Source organism: Bufo gargarizans, chromosome 2 (genome assembly GCF_014858855.1).
Source record: "Bufo gargarizans isolate SCDJY-AF-19 chromosome 2, ASM1485885v1, whole genome shotgun sequence".
NCBI classification, from domain to species: domain Eukaryota; kingdom Metazoa; phylum Chordata; class Amphibia; order Anura; family Bufonidae; genus Bufo; species Bufo gargarizans.
The window spans coordinates 345,770,196-345,793,617 of NC_058081.1; the positions used below are offsets into that span (position 1 = coordinate 345,770,196).

General features: G+C 42.7%; 1 protein-coding gene across 1 annotated transcript in view; it reads left to right on the forward strand.

Annotated features, from left to right (window-relative positions):
* DRAM1 (DNA damage regulated autophagy modulator 1) overlaps positions 1-22,006 on the forward strand; it is a 66,130-nt gene extending 44,124 nt beyond the window's left edge. Inside the window, exons 3-7 of the mRNA XM_044280695.1 lie at positions 1,929-2,071; positions 15,298-15,475; positions 17,454-17,512; positions 18,432-18,524; positions 21,757-22,006. Of these exons, the coding sequence (XP_044136630.1) occupies positions 1,929-2,071; positions 15,298-15,475; positions 17,454-17,512; positions 18,432-18,524; positions 21,757-21,801 (518 nt within the window). The 3' untranslated portion in view covers positions 21,802-22,006. The remainder of the gene's footprint in view (positions 1-1,928; positions 2,072-15,297; positions 15,476-17,453; positions 17,513-18,431; positions 18,525-21,756) is intronic.
* The last annotated feature ends 1,416 nt before the right edge of the window (positions 22,007-23,422 follow it).

Genomic DNA, 23,422 nt, shown 5'->3' on the forward strand with positions numbered 1-23,422 from the left:
CACCTTAGCAATCTAGGAACTTAATTGCTCAGGCAAAGAGAGAGGGGCCAAGTAATTATAGCAGAAGCTGATTAATAATTAGAGGCAGCAATTCACCAGCACAACAACACAGAGAAAGGAGCTGTGGTGGTCATGGCAAAAATGGGATTAGTAGTAGTTCAATGAATAAAGATTGTAATAGAGGCAGAGCAGAAACGGATGCTGGCCACCGATATAGCACTGGATGTTTATAAGTCGCCTATTGATGCCACTGTCTTCCTGTCTATGATGTTCCATACTGTGCTGCCACAGCTGCAGCTACTACTACCCCTGCTGTTGCTACTACTAGCCCTACACACAGCCACACATCTTCTGCCTTGTCCATCGTGTTCCATACTGTGCTGCCGCTACTACCTTTACACTGCTGCATATAGCCTGACTTGTCTGTCCATTATATTTCATACTGTACTCCTTCTGCACAGTGTAACAAACCTGAAACCTGTTCCCAAAAGAGATCATTTTTTGATGATTTTTGTAAAAAGCCACTTTTTCATTTTCAAGAGTGATATATATATTTTCTCTAAAATACCACCAAACCTGTTGCTAGTCCCCAAAAAGGGGTTTTGGGACTGCTTGTTAAAAACAAGTCATTACTTTTTCCGATATCGGCAAACATCTGCCCCCCAAAAGGGACGCTGGATTGAAGGGTGGTGGTAACCATGGAAATGAGCAGTGTATAATGTGATAGAAAGATGAATCCAGCCAGCAAAGGAAGCAATAGGGACAAGCACAATTCATTAGTAAGTGGCTTATATTAACTTTCTCTGCATAATAAACGCAGTATAAAATCTTCTATACTTTATTTCAGATCGTCAACATGGATACATCTTCAGTATCTTTGCTTATGCGTTTGGATCATAAGATCTTAGTCATAGCATATGTTACACTATACCACACTATCCATGGTTGGATATGCTTAGGTTTTTAATTATATCTGTCTGTTTTAAAGGGGTTGTCTCATCTTGCCATTACTAAGGCGAGATGAGACCCAGTTCCGACCACCTCCTGGCCGGGAAACAGCAGAGTGCTCCGCCGCTCACTGTTTCAGTAGCTCTCAACAAGCTATACTGTTTCTGAATATTGATGAGCGGCATAGGCAATATTCGAATTTGCAATATTTCGCACATTTTTGGCCGAATATTCGACATAAATTCGCAAATTCGAGAATTTGGGATCTCCAGTCATTGTTTACTTGATTGTGAAAAACGACAATGTAATATTTTCGTGAAAAATTCTCGTTAAATTCACAATAAATTTGCGTTTAGAATATTCAACACAATTCGCAAATACGAATATATTATAAATATTAGCAAAATTCTCAATATGGCGATATTTGCGATTAAAATTAGTGATTCGAATATTTGCGCTCAACACTATTTCTGAATTAGGGAAACAGAATAGCTTGTTGTGCTACGCAGTTTCAGTAGCTCTCTTGCATGGCAATAAGAGCCGGGAGGTGGTCGGAACTGTGTCTCATCTCGCCTTGGTAACGGTGAGATGAGACAACCCCTTTAACTAAAGTTTGGAAACCACAGTTGCAAGCACTCATCCATTAGTGAGTGGTGCATGCTGGGAGGCTCAAACTGAACATTATTTAGAGATGGATTTAATAGTGTAACATACGCTCTGACTAAAATCTTATGATCGAAACGCGTGAGTAAAGATACTGAAGATGTATCCATGTTGAAGATTTGATACCGCTCACAGAAGTGCTGGATATTCCGTTCTTTTTGTCTGAAGCTTTCCAGCTATTTTCCATGCACCCAGAGGTGAGCTGACTACATGTGTACTTAAACCTTTAAATGTTGAATTATACATTTTAACTAATCCGAGCTTCTTTTAAGAGATTATAGAGGCTATAATTTACACTTGTGTGTCTGTTTCATCAGGTGCTGCTACAATGTATGCAAGGTTTAAAGTAATCCAGGCTCAAAATGTGAGAATCTCTTTCCTGAGCGACTGGTTCAACTTGACATCATTGCTAATTGGAGTAATTGGCTGCATTGGGATGGGCGTAGTGGCTTCCTTTCAGGTGGGTTAGTCAACCGAATGCTTATTCTCAGTTACCAATTAAAGGATTGGTTTTTAGCCTGTACAGATGAGTGAATATTTTTAACTGATTTAACAATTCAAAAGGAATATATTATAAAAATTGATTTAGTAAATTTAAAAGGATTTCACATCCCATAAAGAGCTGGCAAAACCAATCCCAAAAATAAAGGGGTTATCACCTGCACATTAGCCTCTATCTACCTGACTGTGTGGGGAACTACAGAGGTGTTCCATCAAGTGAATGAGTTATTCACCTGTTCTGGATCCATAGCTCGCGAATATCCGCCAACTCCTTGCTCTCAAGCCTCTTGTTCCTATGCATGCGGGGTTTCAATGGCAATGTACCGCCCAGCAGTACAATGTACCGCCCAGCAGCATCATCAGGATGGTGGGTGATCATTCAGGTGGCTTCCAACAGTCTTGAAGGAGTTCCCAGAGATGCTTAGCACTTGTTGGCCCTTTTGCCTTCACTCTGCGGTCCAGCTCACTCCAAACTATCTCGATTGGGTTCAGGTCCGGTGACTGTGGAGGCCAGGTCATCTGGCGCAGCACCCCATCACTCTCCTTCATGGTCAAATAGCCCTTACACAGCCTGGAGGTGTGTTTGGGGGTCATTGTCCTTTTGAAAAATAAATGATGGTCCAACTAAACGCAAACCTGATGGAATAGCATGCCGCTGCAAAATGCTGTGGTAGCCATGCTGGTTCAGTATGCCTTCAATTTTGAATAAATCCCCAACAGTGTCACCAGCAAAGCACCCCCACACCATCACACCTCCTCCTCCATGCTTCACGGTGGGAACCAGGCATGAAGTCAATCCGTTCACCTTTTCTGCGTCACACAAAGACACGGTGGTTGGAACCAAAGATCTCAAATTTGGACTCATCAGACCAAAGCACAGATTTCCACTGGTCTAATGTCCATTCCTTGTGTTCTTTAGCCCAAACAAGTCTCTTCTGCTTGTTGCCTGTCCTTAGCAGTGGTTTCCTAGCAGATATTCTACCATGAAGGCCTGATTCACACAGTCTCCTCTTAACAGTTGTTCTAGAGATGTGTCTGCTGCTAGAACTCTCTGTGGCATTGACCTGGTCTCTAATCTGAGCTGCTGTTAACCTGCGATTTCTGAGGCTGGTGACTCGGATGAACTTACCCTCCGCAGCAGAGGTGACTCTTGGTCTTCCTTTCCTGGGGCCGTCCGCATGTGAGCCAGTATCTTTGTAGCGCTTGATGGTTTTTGTGACTGCACTTGGGGACACTTTCAAAGTTTTCCCAATTTTTCGGATTGACTGACCTTCATTTCTTAAAGTAATGATGGCCACTCGTTTTTCTTTACTTAGCTGGTTTCTTCTTGCCATAATACAAATTCTAACAGTCTATTCAGTAGGACTATCAGCTATGTATCCACCTGACTTCTCCACAATGCAACTGATGGTCCCAACCCCATTTATAAGGCAAGAAATCCCACTTATTAAACCTGACAGGGCACATCTGTGAAGTGAAAACCATTTCAGGTGACTACCTCTTGAAGCTCATCAAGAGAATGCCAAGGGTGTGCAAAGCAGTAATCAAAGCAAAAGGTGGCTACTTTGAAGAACCTAGAATATGACATGTTTTCAGTTGTTTCACACTTTTTTGCTATGTATATAATTCCACATGTGTTAATTCATAGTTTTGATGCCTTCAGTGTGAATCTACAATTTTCATAGTCATGATAATAAAGAAAACACTTTGAATGAGAAGGTGTGTCCAAACTTTTGGTCTGTACTGTATATTGTGGCGTTTCACTCTGGTAGACAGGATTAGCGGATGCAGTATAGAGGCAACAACAAGTTCTTTGGATCAAACAGTTCAGTGTTTTATTCAAACTTTAGGCAAGTGACAAAACAAGCAGTCATTAACACGCAAAAAAGTCACCTTGTGGTGTTGGTGGTAATTCACACCATGCAGCAATTCTGCCTCAAAGAGTTCTTGAGCATAGCAGCACCAACCTGTTTTCACGCCAAACAGGTAGCAAGCCTTCATCCAGACACAAGGCTCTCAGATCCCAACACAGAGACCTCGCTTCTGAGCCCAGCTGCCTATTTAAGGACAGCCAGGTACTGCCAAAACCCGGACCGGCACTTAAAATCTGGTCCAGTATTTGACCTCATCTGTCTTTAAATCAGCCCAGCAGCACATGCTGGGAGGAAAATACCTGTTTTCCCAGACAAAACCTCTCACTGTGTCACTAAATATATATATATATATATATATATATATAATAAATAAATACATTGCAGCACATCCAATGGTGAAAAAAAACTGTGGGATCCTTTATTCACCCTGGCGACGTTTCGGTCCGCTTACTGGGACCATTTTCAATGGTCCCAGTAAGCGGACCGAAATGTTGCCTGGGTGAATAAAGGATCCCACAGTTTTTTTCACCATTGGATGTGCTGCGATGTATTTATTTATTTTGGACTCGACACTGTGGTAGAGTGTTGACATCGCTGGCACCCAGTACTTGCTACGAGGTGTGCTGCCCTGAACTCCCATCACACACATATACAGACGTGGACAAAATTGTTGGTACCCTTTGGTCAATGAAAGAAAAAGTCACAATGGTCACAGAAATAACTTTAATCTGACAAAAGTAATAATAAATTAAAATTCTATAAATGTTAACCAATGAAAGTCAGACATTGTTTTTCAACCATGCTTCAACAGAATTATGTAAAAAAATAAACTCATGAAACAGGCATGGACAAAAATGATGGTACCCCTAGAAAACACAGAACATAATGTGACCAAAGGGACATGTTAATTCAAGGTGTGTCCACTAATTAGCATCACAGGTGTCTACAACCTTGTAATCAGCCATTGGGCCTATATATATGGCTCCAGGTAATCACTGTGTTGTTTGGTGATATGGTGTGTACCACACTCGACATGGACCAGAGGAAGCAAAGGAAAGAGCTGTCTCAAGAGATCAGAAAGAAAATTATAGACAAGCATGTTAAAGGTAAAGGCTATAAGACCATCTCCAAGCAACTAGATGTTCCTGTGAGTACAGTTGCACATATTATTCATAAGTTTAAGATCCATGGGACTGTAGCCAACCTCCCTGGACGTGGCCGCAGGAGGAAAATTGATGACAAATCTAAGAGACGGATAATCCGAATGGTAACAAAAGAGCCTAGAAAGACTTCTAAAGAGATTCAAGGTGAACTTCATGCTCAAGGAACATCAGTGTCAGATCGCACCATCCGTCGTTGTTTGAGCCAAAGTGGACTACATGGGAGACGACCAAGGAGGACACCATTGTTGAAAACGAATCATAAAAAAGCAAGACTGGAATATGCCAAACTACATGTTGACAAGCCACAAAGCTTCTGGGAGAATGTCCTGTGGACAGATGAGACAAAAATCGAAGTTTTTGCCAAGGCACATCAGCTGTATGTTCACAGACGAAAAAATGAAGCATATCAAGAAAAGAACACTGTCCCTACTGTGAAACATGGAGGAGGCTCTGTTATGTTCTGGGGCTGCTTTGCTGCGTCTGGCACAGGGTGTCTTGAATCTGTGCAGGGTACAATGAAATCTCAAGACTATCAAGGAATTCTAGAGAGAAATGTACTAGCCAGTGTCAGAAAGCTTGGTCTCAGTCGCAGGTCATGGGTCTTGCAACAGGACAATGACCCAAAACACACCGCTAAAAACACCCAAGAATGGCTAAGAGGAAAAAATTGGACTATTCTAAAGTGGCCTTCTATGAGCCCTGACCTCAATCCTATTGAGCATCTTTGGAAGGAGCTGAAACATGCAGTCTGGAAAAGGCACCCTTCAAACCGGACACAACTGGAGCAGTTTGCTCATGAGGAGTGGGCCAAAATACCTGCTGAGAGGTGCAGATGTCTCATTGACAGTTACAGGAAGCGTTTGATTGCAGTGATTGCCTCAAAAGGTTGCGCAACAAAATATTAAGTTAGGGGTACCATCATTTTTGTCCATGCCTGTTTCATGAGTTTATTTTTTTACATAATTCTGTTGAAGCATGGTTGAAAAACAATGTCTGACTTTCATTGGTTAACATTTATAGAATTTTAATTTATTATTACTTTTGTCAGATTAAAGTTATTTCTGTGACCATTGTGACTTTTTCTTTCATTGACCAAAGGGTACCAACAATTTTGTCCACGTCTGTATATATATATATATATACTTTTTACATATTTAAACATCATTTAGTTCTATCTATTCATTTGACGTTGACATCTCTTCATTTGTATATTAAGGTCATGCATTATCTGCCTATGGCCAATAATATGCATAATTATACAATTGGGCACAGACTCATCTATTATTATGATATTCTGGGTACTTTATGCTAATCTATGGCCTCCTGGTACACTAACGAAGAAGATAATAACTGTTACTGTTACAATTGGGGAATGGGGATGAGTGAAATTCGAGATTATATATAACGCAATTCAGATTATACCACAACCCAAACCCAAACTCGAATTTCAAAATATGAAATTTGCTCATCCCTAGTTACAATGTGTTACGGCCAGCTACAAGGTTATACTGATAGCGGGACCCCTGCTGTATGCGCCGGCATCGGTGAAAACGCTGACCGTGGCATGTATGTTATCCTGCCTGGTGCGGGGTATCCATCGGGTCCCTGCGCTGCTGTGACGGGGACCTGATGGCAGGGAAGGCAGCCTGATGCCTTCCTTACTTAGGCATCGTGGCTGCCTTCCGTGTGAGCCTGTGAGATCCAGACCCCTGGATCTCACAGTTAGGAAGCTTTAAGTGTATTTCAGTGAGTAGCACACTAACAGCCAATGCATTACAATACAGAAGTATTGTAATGCATTGTAAAGGGGATTAGACCCCCAAAAGTTGAAGTCCCAGAGTGGGACAAAAAAATAGTGAAAATAAAGTAAAAAAATAAAAGTAACCTTTCAAGGGAAAAAAAAAGCATTACATTATATGCCCTCTCAGGTGGATGCTGTCAAAAATTTTTTTTAAACTATGCCAAAACAGCCATTTTTTTTTTCATCTTGCCTCACTAAAAGTGTAATACAAGCAATCAAAAAGTCTTATGTACCCCAAAATGGTACCAATCAAATCATCATCTCATCTCGCAAAAAATGAAATCTATCTAAGGCAATCGGCCAAAATGTAATAAAACTATGGCTCTCAGAAAATGGCTACACAAAAACAATATTTTATTCTGTTCAAAAAGGCTTTCATTGTGTAAAACTTAACAAAAATAAAAATGATAGACATATTAGGTATCGCCGCATCTGTAACGACCTGCTCTATAAAAATTTCACATTATATGCCCTCTCAGGTGAATGCTGTAAAAAAAAAAAAAAAAAAAAAAACTATGCCAAATCAGCCATTTTTTTCACCTTGCCTCACAAAAAGTGTAATACCAAGCTATCAAAAAGTCTTATGTAACCCAAAATGGTACCAATGGAAACATTGTCTCATCCCGCAAAAAATGAACCCCCACATAAGACAATCACTTAAAAGATAAAAACCAATGACACCCGTAAACCAATCCATCAAAATCTGCACTGCAAAAGCCATATGGTGCTCATTCCATTCTTAGTCCTGCCATGAACCCCCACATCAGTTTACCACCACATATGGGGTGTTGCCGTATTTAGGAGAAAATGGGTAACAAATTATGGGGTACCTTTTCTCCTGTTACTCCTTGTGAAAATGAAAAATTTGGGGCTAAAGCAACTTTTTCTTGGAAGAAATGAAACTTTTCATTTTCACAGCCAAGTGTTTCCAAACTCTGTAAAATCCTTAGGGGGTCAAAGTGCTCAGTACCCCCTTAATATATTCTTTAAGGGGTGTGGTTTCCAAAATGGGGTCACCTTTTGAGGGTTTCCACTGTAAGGGTACGTCAGGGTCTCTTCAAATACAAAATGGTGCCTAAAAACCATTCTAGCAAAATCTGCCTTCAAAATTAATATGGCGCTCCTTTCCTGCTGACTACTACCACGTGCCCATAGGGCAGTTTACCAGCACATATTGAGTATATCTGTAAACTTCAGAATCAGAGTAATATATATTGAGGCTTATTTTGCTGTTAACCCTTGCTGTGTTGCAATAAAAAAATGATTAACAAAAAATCTACCAAAAAAGTGACATTTTGAAATTTCACCTCCATTTTCCTTTAATTCTTGTGGAACACCTCAAGGGTTAACAAAGTTTGTAACATCAGTTTAAAAAAAATGAGGAGTGTAGTTTATAAAATTGGGTCATTTATGGCTCTAAGCCCCTCAAAATCACTTTATAACTGAATTGGTGCTTAAAAATATGGTTTTGGAAATTTTGTTGAAAATTTGAAAAATGGCTTCTAAACTTCTAAGCCTTCTAACTTCCTAAAAAATTAAATTACATTTACAAAATGATGCCAACATAAAGCAGACATATGAGGAATGTTGATTGATAAGTATTTTATGAGGAATAATCTGTTTGAAAAGTAGAAAAATTGAAATGTAGAAAATTGTGAATTTTTCCCAATTTTTGTTAAATTTTTGATTATTTTATAAATAAAGGTGAAATATATCGACTTAAATTTACCACTATCATTAAGAACAATGTGCCACGAGAAAACAGTCTCAGAATGGCTTGGATAAGTGTTACAAAGTTATTACCACATAAAGTTACACATGTCAGATTTGCAAAAATCGGCCAGGGATTTGAGGTGAAAAGTGGCTCGTTACTGAAGGGGTTAAAGGGGCAGGGAGTTGTGGATGAGAACTGTTAAGGGCACGGAGTGCTGTGGAGGTCACAGTTCAGGGGGCAGGTAGGGTGGCCATTCAGTCCACCCTCATAAGATGGACTTAAAAATACCACCCCCAAGTCCCACTAAGCCACGCCCCGACCTGGTTAGGCCATGCACCCTCCCACTCCGCAGCCAACGGGGATTCAAAAAAATGAAGGTAAAAATCTACTTCTGTCCAGGGTCGTCTTTAATATTGATTGGACCCTGGGCAAGAATTTACTTGGGCCCCCTGGATCCCGCCTTCACACACCCTAGCATGCAATCATGCCCTCCACCACAACACACAGTCTCGGCTCGGATGCGGACCCAAACAACGGACGTGTGCATGAGGCCTAAGCACATGCAGTCTCAGGAGTGGTCCACACCACACCCCTGCCTTGCAGCCTCACAGGAGTACAGGACCAGTATCTGTACACGTATGTATGGCATAATTGGGATGCACATCACACATGACATGACACAGGTCTTTACCAGGCTGCAGGCCAGCAGACACATCATTATTGCCACATGTGTCACATGCCACTACTGACTGTACAGCCATTCAGTGTTCAGACAGTTCACAGTTCCACTTCCTTCAGAAAGGTGAGCCTGCCGTGCACTCCAGCGACTTACAGATAGAGGCAGTGACGTTGCTATGGCTGGTGTCACCCTTTGCTCAGGGGGGCCCTCATGGTGTGGTGTGGACTGGTCATTTTTACTAAGGAATATAGTTTAACCTTTTATGTGCAAAAGAGAAAATAAGAAGTCAGATCCAATCAGATATCTGCACATAGACCAAGACTCTTGGTCTATGTGCAGATATCTGATTGGAGCTGACTTAGTGACTTCTTATTTTCTCTTTTGCACATAAATGGTTAAACTATATTCCTTAGTAAAAATGACCAGTCCACACCACACCATGAGGGCCCCCCTGAGCAAAGATTAGTAAATATGGCCGGTGGTGGCCCCAGGCCAGGCCACAGTTCAGCAGACAGAGAGAACCCAACCCCTTATGTCTCCTGTCTCTATAATAATCCCCCACTAATGGGGTTATATAAATTACTGGTGGATTATTAGAGAGACAAGAGACATAAGGGATTCTCTGTCTGTCTGCTGAACTGCGGCCTGGGGCCACCACCAGATTTACTAATCTTTGCTCAGGGGGGCCCTCATGGTGTGGTGTGGACTGGTCATTTTTACTAAGGAATATAGTTTAACCGTTTATGTGCAAAAGAGTAAAAAAGAGGTCACTAAGTCAGCTCCAATCAGATATCTGCAGATAGACCAAGAGTCCTGACCGTTCTAAATTTCTAATATAAAATAAAGCTTTTTTCTTTACCTACCGAGTCCTCCCCTCCTGGCGCGGCAGTGGCAGGTCTGGTCTGGCTGTGTAAGGTAAGGTGAGTGAGTCACTGGTGGTCTGGTCACATGAGGCCGTGACTCGCCACCCAATCCCTTTAGCTCCGGACCGGAGGCTAATACTTAATCCCTGCTGCTGGCAGCTCCTGGGGGCCCAAGGGAGCTCCGTTTCCGACTCCCGACTCGAGAATCCCATTACTTCACTAATTTTATGCAGCAGCGCAGCAGTCTTCAGATCAACTTACAACTGCGCTGCTTAGTTGGCAAGCACGACGGTGCCCCGCCGTCACGTGGTAAAAGGGGGTGTGTGACGGCAGGCTGCCGACGTGCTTGCCAACTAAGCAGCGCAGTTGTAAGTTGTTCTGAAGACTGCTGCGGTGCTGCCTGCTGCATAAAATTTGTGAATGGATGGGAGTCGGGAGTCGGGAAACGGAGCTCCCTTGGGCCCCCAGGAGCAACTGGGCCCGGGGCAGCTGCCCCTTTTGCCCTGCGGCAAAGACGGCCCTGCTTCTGTCAGCTGCAGGGGTGGGAGGGAGGGTGACTTTCTCCCTGCAGCTCACGGTCAGACAGCACAGTGCTGCTGTCTGAAAGTGGGCTGTTCAAAAGGACATCCCTGTGTCTGTCCAGGCCCTGCGCTGGACAGAGGACAGGGAGTCTGAAAGCTGGACTGTCCGGCCTAAAACCGGAACTCTAGCCACCCTAGCGGCAGGCTGCTGTGGAGGTCCACTATGGAGGTCAGTGTTAAGGTGCAGATTGCTGTAGAGGCCATTGTTAAGGGGTGGGGTGTTCTGGAAATCACTGTTAAGAAGATGGGATACTGTGGAGGTCACTAATAAAGGGGCGGCCGCTGTAGAGGTCACTGTTAAGGGATAAGGATGCTCTGGAGGTCACTTAAAGGGGCAGGCGGTGTGGAGGTCTCTGTTATGGAGGCAGGGAATGGTCGAGGTGACAGTTAAGTGGACCGTCCCCTATGGAGGTCAGTGTTAAGGGCGGGGTGCTGTAGAGGTAACTGCTAAGGGGTCAGGTTATTGTGTAAATCAGTGTTAAGGAGACGGGGTACTATGGAGGTCACTAATAAAGGGGCGACTGCTGTGGAGTTCACTGTTAAACGGGAGGGCACTGTGGATGTTACTGTTAAGGGGGTAGGCCGCTGTGGAGGTCAATGTTAAAGTCACAGGCACTGTGTTAAGGGAGAAGGGGACTGTGAGGTACTGTGATGTCACTGTTAAGGAAGCGTGGTACTGTGGCAGTCACTATTAAGGGAGCGGGGTACTGTGTCAGTCCCAGTTAAAGGGGCAGCCGCTGTGAAGGTCTCTGTTAAGGGGGCCGGGAATGGTGGAGGTCATAGTAAACGGGACTGTAACCTATGGTCAGTGTTAAGGGGCGGTTGCTGTAGAGGTCACTATTAAGGGGACGGACCCCTGTGGAGGTCACTGTCAAGGGGGTGGGTTGCTGTGGAACTCAGTGCTAAAGGGGCAGGCTGCTGTGAAGGTCAAAGTTAAGGGTGTGGGCTGCTGTGGAGATCCTATTTTAAGGGGACGCTGCACTGTGGGGGGTCAGTGTTAAGGCGTGGGGGGCTGTGGAGGTCACTGTTAAGGGGGTGGGGTACTGTAAATATCACTGTTATAGTGCATACTGTTGATATCTTTTAACGACACACACAAACATTAAATTTAATATACCCGTGCAAAGCCGGGTCCTTCAGCTAGTATCTGTACATATATTGTGGGGTTTCACTCTGGTAGACAGTATTAGCGGACGCAGTATAGAGGCAACAACTAGTTCTTTGGATCAAACAGTTCAGTGTTTTATTCACACTTTGGGCAAGTGACAAATAAGCAGTCATAATCAAACAAAAAGTTACCTTGCGGTGTTGGTGGTAATTCACACCATGCAGCAATTCTGCCTCAAAGAGTCCTTGAGCATAGCAGCGCCAAACTGTTTTCATGCCAAACAGGTAGCAATCCTTTATCCAGACACAAAGCTCCCAGATCCCAACACAGAGACCTCGCTTCTGATCCCAGCTGCCTATTTAAGGACAGCCAGGTGCTGCCAAAACCCAGACCGGCGCTTAAAATCTGTTTCGATATTTGACCTCAACTGGCTGTAAATCAGCCCAGCAGCACATTCTGGGAGGAAAATACCTTTTTTCCCACAAAAAAACTCTCACTGTGTCACATACTCACATGCAATTCTGAGGGGGTGAACACACGACAGACATTGTTCTAAGGACAGGGCATCCGCATTTCCCTGTAACCAGCCTGCCCTGTGTTCCACCGAAAACATAAGGTTTTGTAGTGAGAGAAACCAACGGGTGAGCCGGGCATTACTGTCCTTAGAAAGAAAAAACATAGTGGAGAGACTCGAGTGCCCACTTGATAGCCACTACAGACCACTATACTATACCGGGTCTCGGCTGGGGTGAGCTTACGGCTGAGGAAGACAATGGGATGCTCCTCCCCGTTGACTTCCGGAGATAGTACAGCACCGAGGCCTACTTCAGAGGCATCGGTCTGTACTATAAACTCCCTTTTGAAGTCGGTTGTCACCAAAATTAGGGGACCCGCACAGGGCTGACTTCAAAGCGGAGAAAGCCTCCTCCGCCCAATCATCCCAGGGAACCATTATTGACTTGTGTCCCTTCAAGAGTCCTGTCAAGGGCACGGCTAGAGTGGCAAAGTGGGGAACAAACCTCATGTAATAGCCACCTACCTCTATTGCATCAGGCAGAGGGGCTGGTACCTCTTCTCATAGAAAACCTGGCCGCGGGCTGTCTTCTGTATAGGTTTCCCTATCTTTCCACCGTTTGATTAAATTCACATGGTAAACCTGCTCTGGCTTTCGCTGCCCTGGCTGGTGTACCTTGTAGTTTACATCTCCAGTTTTCTTGAGTACCTTCTAGGGCCCCTGCCACCTAGCCAGGAACTTACTGTCCACGGTCTGCACCAGAACCAAAACCCAATCACCCGGGTTAAAGATCTGGACCCGAGCCTGCTGAATATAAATATATAGCCGACTCTGGGCTCGCTGAGCTGCCTCCATATGCTCCCTAACAAGAGGCAACACTGTCTCTATCTGATCTTGCATCTGGATAAAGTACTCAATTACACTTTTATTTGGAGTGTGTTGTTGTTCCCACGCCTCTTTGGCCACATCCAAGAGACCGTGAGGGTGTCTGCCATATAGCAGTTCGAAGGGCGAGAACCCAGTAGAGGCCTGGGGTACCTCTTGCACTGCAAACATGTGATAGGGTAGAAGGAGGTTCCAGTCCTTCCAATCTTTAGCCACCACCCTTTTCAACATATTTTTTAATGTTTGTTTAAACCTTTCTACCAGACCGTCCATTTGCGGATAGTAAACGGATGTCTGTAGCTGTTTTATGTGCAGAAACTTACAGCGTTCCCTCATCACCTTGGACATAAAAGGGGTCCCTTGGTCAGTCAGAACCTCTTTAGGTAGTCCTACTCGGGAAAACATCTCCATTAATTCCTTAGCTATGAGTTTGGCCGGGGTATGCTGCAGTGGCACTGCCTCCGGGTACCAAGTGGCGTAGTCTAGAATAACTAAGGTGTGCTGATGCCCTCTGACAGACTTTGGTACTGGGCCTATGAGATCCATAGCTATTCGGTCAGACGGTACTTCGATAATCGGGAGAGGTACTAGAGGACTTACGGAAATGTGGCTGGGGGCTAGTTATCTGGCAGGTCAGGCAAGACTTAGAAAACTCTTCCACTTTGAATATGCTGGGCCAGTAAAACCGATGTAGAATATGATCCTGAGTTTTCTGCAGCCCCAGGTGACCCCCGAGAACGTGTTGGGGGCTAGATCTAGCACAAGCTTGCGATATGCCTTGGGGACCACCAAGTGTTCAATAGGTTCACCCCGTAGTTGGGTTACTCGATACAACATATCCTGATGAACCAGAAAACAGGGAAACACTGACTCTGCCCCAAGTTGTTGTGGTTCACCATCTACTATTAACACATTTTCGCAGGTGCCGGATAGGGTTGGGTTCCGACGTTGGGCGGTACCAAAATTATCCCCAGAGACACTGAGTTCTGCCAATTCAGGATCTGCCGGCAAGTCCTCCACATCTTCCACCATCAGACTTAGCAGGGTTGTCTCCCCCTCTTCCACCCCTTCGGTCTCAGGTTCCCAGGGTTCTGGTCTCTCCCCTGAGCCGGGCCCCTCTGCTAGGGTTACCCCTGTCTTATGGGCATCAGTCACTCTCATAGCAGGCCACAGTGCCGGGAATCCCGGGAAGTCTCTCGCTATTATGAGTTCATAATGTAGATTTGTGGCGACCGGCCACTCGTTTTTCTTTACTTAGCTGCTTTTTTCTTGCCATAATACAAATTCTAACAGTCTATTCAGTAGGACTATCAGCTGTGTATCCACCTGACTTCTCCACAACGCAACTGATGGTCCCAACCCCATTTATAAGGCAAGAAATCCCACTTATTAAACCTGACAGGGCACACCTGTGAAGTGAAAACCATTTCAGGTGACTAGCTCTTGAAGCTCATCAAGAGAATGCCCAGAGTGTTCAAAGCAGTAATCAAAGTAAAAGGTGGCTACTTTGAAGAACCTAGAATATGACATATTTTCAGTTGTTTCACACTTTTTTGTTATGTATATAATACCACATGTGTTAATTCATAGTTTTGATACCTTCAGTGTGAATCTAGAATTTTCATAGTCATGAAAATAAAGAAAACTCTTTGAATGAGAAGGTGTGTCCAAAAACTGCTGTATTTTGTTTATGGAAGTAAAGTGAATATTTATAAGAAATTTTTTTTTGTCCTTCCATGATTTTTGCTTCAATTGTGCACAAATAACTGGTGAGGTTGGCAACCCTGATCATGAGTTGTATGACAGATATTGTCTGGAGGGTTGTTTGTGGAATAACCTCAAAAGTTCTAAGCCACAGCAGGAAGTGATGAAGTGGGGGTGTCTGATGCTGAACCCCCTATTGTGTCTGCTTCTTTTTTACTGCATCAGAATTTGGGCTTATCAGTGAATCTTTGGATTTAACCCTGCAAAAACACTTCCATAATCTGTATGTTATCTTGCAGGAGACATCTGTTACAACAGTGCATGATGTGGGAGCCCTCCTCACCTTCACCTGTGGAGTTGCATATATATGTCTTCAATCCATTATCACCTTCAAAGCCTGCCCGCCATGGAGTAAAAAGGGAGTATGCTATATACGAATGACTATTTCTGTGATATCATTTATTGCTTTATTTCCTAGTATCCTTTAACAATCTGCTGAAACACTGCTATGGGGGGAATCTGCAGATGATGCACTGTTATGGGGAATCTCTGGATGACACACTATTATGGGGGATCTGTGGATAACACACTGCTATGGAGGGATCTGTGGATGACACACTGTTGTGGGGGGTCTGTGGATGAGGCACTGTTATGGGGGGTCTGTGGATAAGACACTGTTATGGGTGGATCTGTGGAGGAGGCACTGTTATGGGGGGATCTGTGGATGACACACTGTTATGGGGGATCTGTGGATGACACACTGTTATCGGGGGATCTGTGGATGACGCACTGTTGTGGGGGTCTGTGGATGAGGCACTGTTATGGGGGATCTGTGGATGATACACTGTTATGGGGGATCTGGGGATGACACACTGTTATGGGGGGATCCGTGGATGACGGACTGTTATGGAGGGATCTGTAGATGACACACTGTTATGGGGGGATCTGTTGCTGCCGGTAAGATTACTCTATTTGCCTTATAAGACGCACTGCCATTTTTCCTGCACTTTTGTGGGAAAAAGTGTGTTTTATAAAGCGAAAAATATGGTATTTATCTTACATTTACTTCTTTCTTTTCAGATTTAAAGGGGTTACCTCACTTCAGCACATAGCATTTATCATGTAGAGAAAGTTAATACAAGGCACTTACTAATGTATTGTTATCCATATTGCCTCCTTTGCTGGCTTCATTAATTTTTCCATTACATTATACACTGCTCATTTCCATGGTTATGACCACCCTGCAATCCATCAGTGGTGGTCACGCTTGCACAGTATAGGAAAAAGCACTAAACTCTCTGGTTGCTGGGACTGTGGGAGTGCGCATAGGCATGCATGCAAACCAGCTCCCGTCCCATCCATTTTGTATCTGTGCTGCAGTGGTGGTCGTGACCCTGTATACAAGCAGTGTATAATGCGATGGAAAAATTATTCCAGCCAGCAAAGGAGGCAATATGGACAATCACAGTACATTAGTATGTGGCTTGTATTAACTTTCTCTTCATAATAAATGCCACTAGCTGACGTGAGACAACCCCTTTTAAGTTTTTTTTCAGGAATTTAATATTGATGGCTTATCCTCATGATAAGTCATGAATAACTTTAACTCCCAGCATCCTCACTGATCAGCTGTTTGAATAGGCCACAGCACTCCTGTGAGCACAGTGCCCTCTTCCTAGGTCAGAGATATCACAGGTATCTGTCACGTGGCCTAAGTGTAGCTCAGGTCCAGTCAAGTGAATGGGCCTGGGCTGCGATACCAAGCACTGCCACTATCAAGTGGTTGGTGCTGTGCTTGGTATGCTGTGAGGAGACCGCATTAGTCATATCAGTTTTGCTATAACGGTATGCTATGTTTTTTTACATATGTGCTCTCTCTATTTATCACTGATTGCTTTGCAATATACAATGCTATATTATGGTACTATTGGTGTGCCAAATTGATATAGTCCTTGTGCTGACCACGATCTAGACCATGTACTATAGTTCATTGTGTAGTTTTTATATCAGACACAGCACAGTCATCTGGTGTAGATAAAGCAGAAGTTTCAAATGAAAAGAGTTGATTTCTGGGTCAACACCTTCTCTTCCCTTTTTACTCTTTACAGCCACTAGGGGGAGCTCCCCAATGTGTACTGATTAGGCTAATCGGCTTTGATTGACATTGACTTCACCAGAATTTATTAAGCGTCAGGATGTGTAAGAGGAATTTAGAGCAAACTCTGTGATGATACTAATAAAGAGGCACTCTGATGGAGAAGTTACCGGGCACCTTGGCTGTTATATTAGCATATTATTATACAGTATTGTGATATTATTTATTCACTTTATAATGAAATCCCTATGTTTTTCTAGTGCATGAGTATCTATCTGTATGTGTGTGTCTGCTGCATATGATACTTATAAGTACTACTTTCCTACTATCAGCACATTCCTTAACATGTACATCTAACAGTGATAATATGTGCCTCATATGATGGCATGAAATTTTACCGTTGTGTAACAGGTGAAGAGGTATGAGATTGTACGTTTTACTTACATCCTGTGAATTTTATTTTTTCACTTTTAAACTGTGTCCATGTTTATCATGTATTAAAAAGCAGGAGCACCCAATGTTACCTACTAGAGAGCTTCCCAACCTTTTGGAGATCACTTACACATATACAGGTGGTGCTGAAACACACCAAGCATTCAAAAGCAAAAAGCCTATAAAACACTATGATATGGCTCTTACCCTACAACCAAGTTGTACCAATACTATGACCTCCCTTGTTTCATTGGTGCAGAAGAGTATCTCAAGCTGCCGTTCTCCTTATGAAGATCATAAGCTTTCCCTGCCTCATATGTACACAATTTAGTTGACCAAAACACTGAAAACCTGTACAACCAAATTGTTGCAGATATTGCACTGACACAATGGCCCAGATTTACTAATGCTATAGATGGTGTAAGCTTAGACAGGCACCAGATTTATCATAGGGTCTCAGGCTGGATGATAAATGTGGTGGAGACTTTTCACTGGCTCTATACGTACTATTGGTTGGCTTACTCTGAGACAGAATTTTACACCAGAATTGTGGTGCTATTTTGGTGCATCGTAGGCTACAGACCCTTCCTAACAAAGCCCTCCCCTTTTAGGTAAGCCACACCCCTTTTCAAACACCTCAGGAAAAAAAAGTGTAGAAACCCTTGTTGCACTAAATTGAGCCAATTGACACCACTTTTTAGACAGATTCTAGTGGCAGACACATTAGTAAATCTGGGCCAATGTGAAAGTTTTAGCCACTATGATGCCCACAAATTATTCTGCATGGATGGGATGTCATTTAACATTTTCTCTCAAAAGCTCAAAAAACTCTTTAAACTAAAAGTATCTGTAAATTATTATTCTCTGATAAGTACAAAGTGTTATATTCCTTCTCTCTGAATGCAGCCCTCGCCATATCACCAGGCAAGTGCAGTCTGTGAGTGGATCGTAGCTTTTGGATTTGTTACCTTCTTCCTCACTTACATAAAGGAATTTCAGGTTGGTCTCAATAAATCATACATGAAGCTGTTTAGCTTTGCGGTTTAATTACTCTTCAGTCATTTTTCCTGATCATTAAACAATATATTAGTGGTCAATTTTATTGCTTTTTATGATGTTGCATGGGTGTTTTGTGTATATAATGTATTATTGGTGTTTGTTTATATGACATAAACGTAGTCCAAACATGTTAAAATTTGCATCTGCTCCTTAGTACAAAGCCACACAAACACCAGGTGCTGTCATACAGGCTCTGCCAGGTTCTATATGTACCCCCTTCTGCAGTACGTATGAAGTCTTATGAAACATGTCAAAATGTATTTCTTTTGTCAGAATCAAACAGATAAACCCTCCATATGCTGCCATATAAAATCGGCAGTACATGGAGACACAGTATGGGCCTATATACCGCTGTGTGCATGAGCCCTAAAGATTGTAAAGAATCATTTAGAACCATCTATATATATCACGTGTCCTGGTAAATTGTGCAGATTCAGTATTCATATCATTGGCATTAAACATGTACTGTATTATGTGATAGCATTATAGATGGATAGTTCAGCCATTCCTTACATCAACCAGTTGTTTAATTCAAGGTCCCCTCCATACTGAAATTATTTTCCAAATTGCGCACATATAAAAAAAAAGACGGCATACAGTATCATTTATACTAGCCCCTTCTGGCAATAATTATCATGCATGTTACTGTTAATTTCTGAATATAATTTCCATTTGCTTTGCAGAAAAATATTCACAGTGACTTTATAGTGGACCTTATTTTCTTATTATATTAGGAAATAAACAACCTCTTGTTTATTTCATTCTGTTGTACAACTGGGTAGGAGTTTGGGTAACAGAGCAGAGCAGCAGTAAGGAAATGATACTCCTTACAGCGGGCGTTCAAGCACTGTAAGCAAAATACTTTTCCAATTTTAAGAAATACTGCCTATGTTCTGCTAACAGCAGCTAGAGAGGTAGATCTGATCTGTTTAATTTCCCTGCTCTATAAGGCTAGGGCTTCACATTGACACTGCTTTGCGGTAATGCTGCAATTGCTGCAACTTTAGTTTCCCCATGATTTTTTTGTGTTTGTGACAAGCTTTTGCTTTCTCAAAGGGAAACACTGACATTACACAGATGTTGTAGTAATACCATTTCAACATGCTGCCAGCCTTAGTCAAATGACTCATTTTTTAAAAGGGCAATTGAAAAACTAGATATATCCATGGTAAAGATTTTACTGGGTTCTCCAGGCATTTTAGGTAATCAGTGCTTTGTACTATCCTGCTGGGGTAGGCATGAGCCATCTTATAGCTATCAAAGTTCCGGCATGTTTAAGTGCCAGGCAGTTAATCATAGCAGTTAGATGGAGCAGGAGACAGGGATGATATGTGAGCTACACAAAGTTCTTCATAGCTCTGGTAGTTTTCAGTATTGGCTTACCTTATTCACTGCTTCTATTTTCATTGTTGCTGCTGTTTGCCTTCAAACTGATCCATAACTTCCACCCTTTGTTCTATCTACCCACATCTGTCCCTCCCTCCTTCCCTTACCCATGTACAGTTCACATAAACTTTTTACCTTCTTACATCACCATGACCCATCTTTCTCCATTGTGCAGCATAACAACACACTCACAAATCATTAAATCATCTTCTGTCTCTTTCTATTCTGCTTCTATTAGCTGCAGGTGACATCTCACCAAACCTGGGTCCACCTTCTTTGCTTATTTCAGCTTCTCACCTGCCACACAGAGAGAACATGAAAATCTGATTAATGTTCGTTGCACTTCTTCTTCTGTGTCATTAAACTGCGCTCTCTGGAACTCTTTGTCGGTGTGCAACAAACTAACCACTATCCATGACTTCTTCCTTTCAAAATCTGTCAACTTGCTGAACATCGTAGAAACTTGGCTTTAACATTCTGACACTGCTTCCCCCGCTGTTCTATCTTATCGTGGCCTACGCTTTTCCCATACTCCCAGACCTGATGACAGGCAGAATAGGCATACTTATTTCTCCACAGTGCATGTTTTGATCATTCTCCCATGTCCTTCTTTTGAGGCTCACAACATAATACTCTTCTGCGCATTCTCCCTGCAAATAGCTGTTGTCTATCGTGCCTCAGGCTCACCCCACCAGTTCCTGGATCACTTTGTTGCTTAACTTCTTAATTTTTCTATCATGAGAACTACCAACCTTTAATATGGTTGATTTTATCATCCCCGTAGACCATCTAATCTCCCCATAAGCCTTTCCCTTTTTTTCTTATAACTTTTTCTGTTGGTCTCTCACAACTTGCTTCTTCTGCCACACACAGACAGCAAAGGCAGAAATATCCTTGTTCTAGTCTTATTCTGCCTATGCACAGCCTCCAACTTTCGAATCAATCCTTCCTGTTATCTGACCACAATGTACTTTCTTTTACTATAAAGATCTTTCACTCTTCTTATGAGATTCCAACTTTTACACATACAGAAAACTATACACTATTGACACCCAGTAACTTGTTGACATCACACAGTTACCACTATAAATCTATGTTTAAAACCTACAACTCTGCCCTCCACCTTGCCAGACAGACCTATGTCACCTCTCTCATCTTCTGACTTTCCAATAACCCAAAATGACTGCTTTTAACTCCCTCCTCGGCCCTAAAATGCATGTGTCCATCCAGACCACTTACCGCCATACATATCCTCCCATATTTCTGTCTATTGCCCTGACAGTTTATGAGCTATTCAAAGGTGCCTCTGTGCTTCATGAGCTACTTGCAGCTAATCAAGTACAGCATTGTCCATTAGATAGAGGCTGTGATTGGTATTGCAGCTCAGCCTCATTAATTTGAATAGCACCGAGCTGCCCTTTGGCCAGGTGACCAATGAAGCACCACAGCCATTTCAAACCGCTCATTAGCTGGGAGTCAGGCACCTGCTGATCTAATATTGATCCTATCCTGAGGATTGGTCATCAATATCAAAATCTTGGAAAGCTAATTAAAGGCAGAATGTATTCTAACTGTATTGAAAAACATAATTGACTACAGACCCCCACTGATCTGATATAGATGACCTATCATGAGGATAGGTCAACAATGTCTAAATCTCAGAAAACCCCTTGAAGGGCTGAACTATATTGGAAAAACATATCCTTTTGCTATAGCTCTGCTTCTCATCCGAAATATTACATGTTTCATTGGGCTGTTAATAATTATGTTTATGGTTCTCCTGCAGGGTGTTACTTTGAAAATTTCTACAGAAATCCATGATGATTTTTGACAATTGCTCCAGTTCAGTGTTATAGAAAGATGGAATATTTAATCAAGACTTTACAAGTCAATGAGTACATTAGCAGTACACAGGTTGCACTGTCTGCTTTGTTTGCAGATAAATAACATTTACTGGGTGTCTTTTATTAAATTATGTCAGTCCAACATTTCTAAATGTTTTTGTTTTTTGTTTATGAATAAATGATATTATTGTATTCTGAGTGAGTTGTTACATTTATTTAAAAAGGATGCAAGTAATTAAAATCTGTCTTATTTTACTTAAAGGGGTTATCCGATTTATTTTTTTGTTCTTTTTATGTTCCTAACTAAGCAAATGTAACAGCTTTCCAATTCGCTCACTTTATCTCCAGGGGTTGGTTTCTCAGATTTCACTGAGGGTCACATGACCTGTGATGTCAGCTTCACTCCCTGCTCTGATAAAGGTCGTTTATAAGCCTGTAAACGAGACGTCACTGTGCTGGCCACACCCCCTTCACTGCCGTCTACTCTCTGCTAGGATTCTTAACCCCTTCAGCTGCATAGCAGTGAGGAGACAATGCTGGGCACTAGAGCTGACATACTAGAGAGAGCATTGCACAAGAAGGTAGGGGGAAGATCCTGTGTGTATTAGCAGTGTCATTATACAGAGGGGACATGTAGTCCTACACATACAACATGCTGCAGTCTCCCAGCACTCAGAGCAGCTCTTGTATCCACTCCCTTAACAGTGTCATTATACAGCTGGGACGTGTAGTCCTACACATACAACATGCTGCAGAGTCTCCCAGCAGGCAGACATGTCACTCAGGGCAGCTCTTGTATTCACTCCCTTAGCAGAGCAGGGGGAGGGGCAGAAGTTGTTTTTATTGCATGTAAACAAAGGGCTAGAAAAGAACCAGGGAAATGAGGAAAAATATATTTTTTTTGCATAGAACTTGCTTAGCTCAGTTATATATCAGATTTTTAGTGCTATATTATTTTTTTTCATAACTCGGACAACCCCTTTAATATGGTATAAAGCTAAACCCTGTTCTCCCTGTATTCATTGGAAGCCATTTGGCTCCAGTAGAGGTAGGACTATTTCATATTTTGTATTTGCAGAGTGCTGTTGAATTGTGTGTTGTTATGGTATGCAGCTCAATGCACGGATTCTCAATGGGATTTAGGTCTGGACTTTGACTGGGCCATTCGACCACATGAATATGCTTTGTTTAGGATCCTTGTCCTGCTTTCACGTGAACCTCTGCCCCAGTCTCAAGTCTTTTGTAGCCTCTACCATGTTTCCTCCAGGATTGCCCTGTATTTATAGTAGCTCAATTCATCTTTCCATCAACTCTGACCAGCTTCAATGTCCCTGCTGAAGAAAAGCATCCCCACAGCATGATTCTGACACCACCATGTTTGGCAGTGGGGATGGTGTATTAGTGTTCTGCAGTACTTGCCTGGGCTACCAGTTTAGGTGGATGGCCATGTCTTGGTAGGTTTGCAGTTGTACCATACTCCTGCCATTTTTGGATGATGGATTGTAGTGTTGAGCGAGCATGCCCTGGCCGAATACCTGTTCGGCTCGAGCATCGCTATGTTCGGCACATGGCGGTACTCGGCCGAGTACCGCATGAGCTCGAGCACCA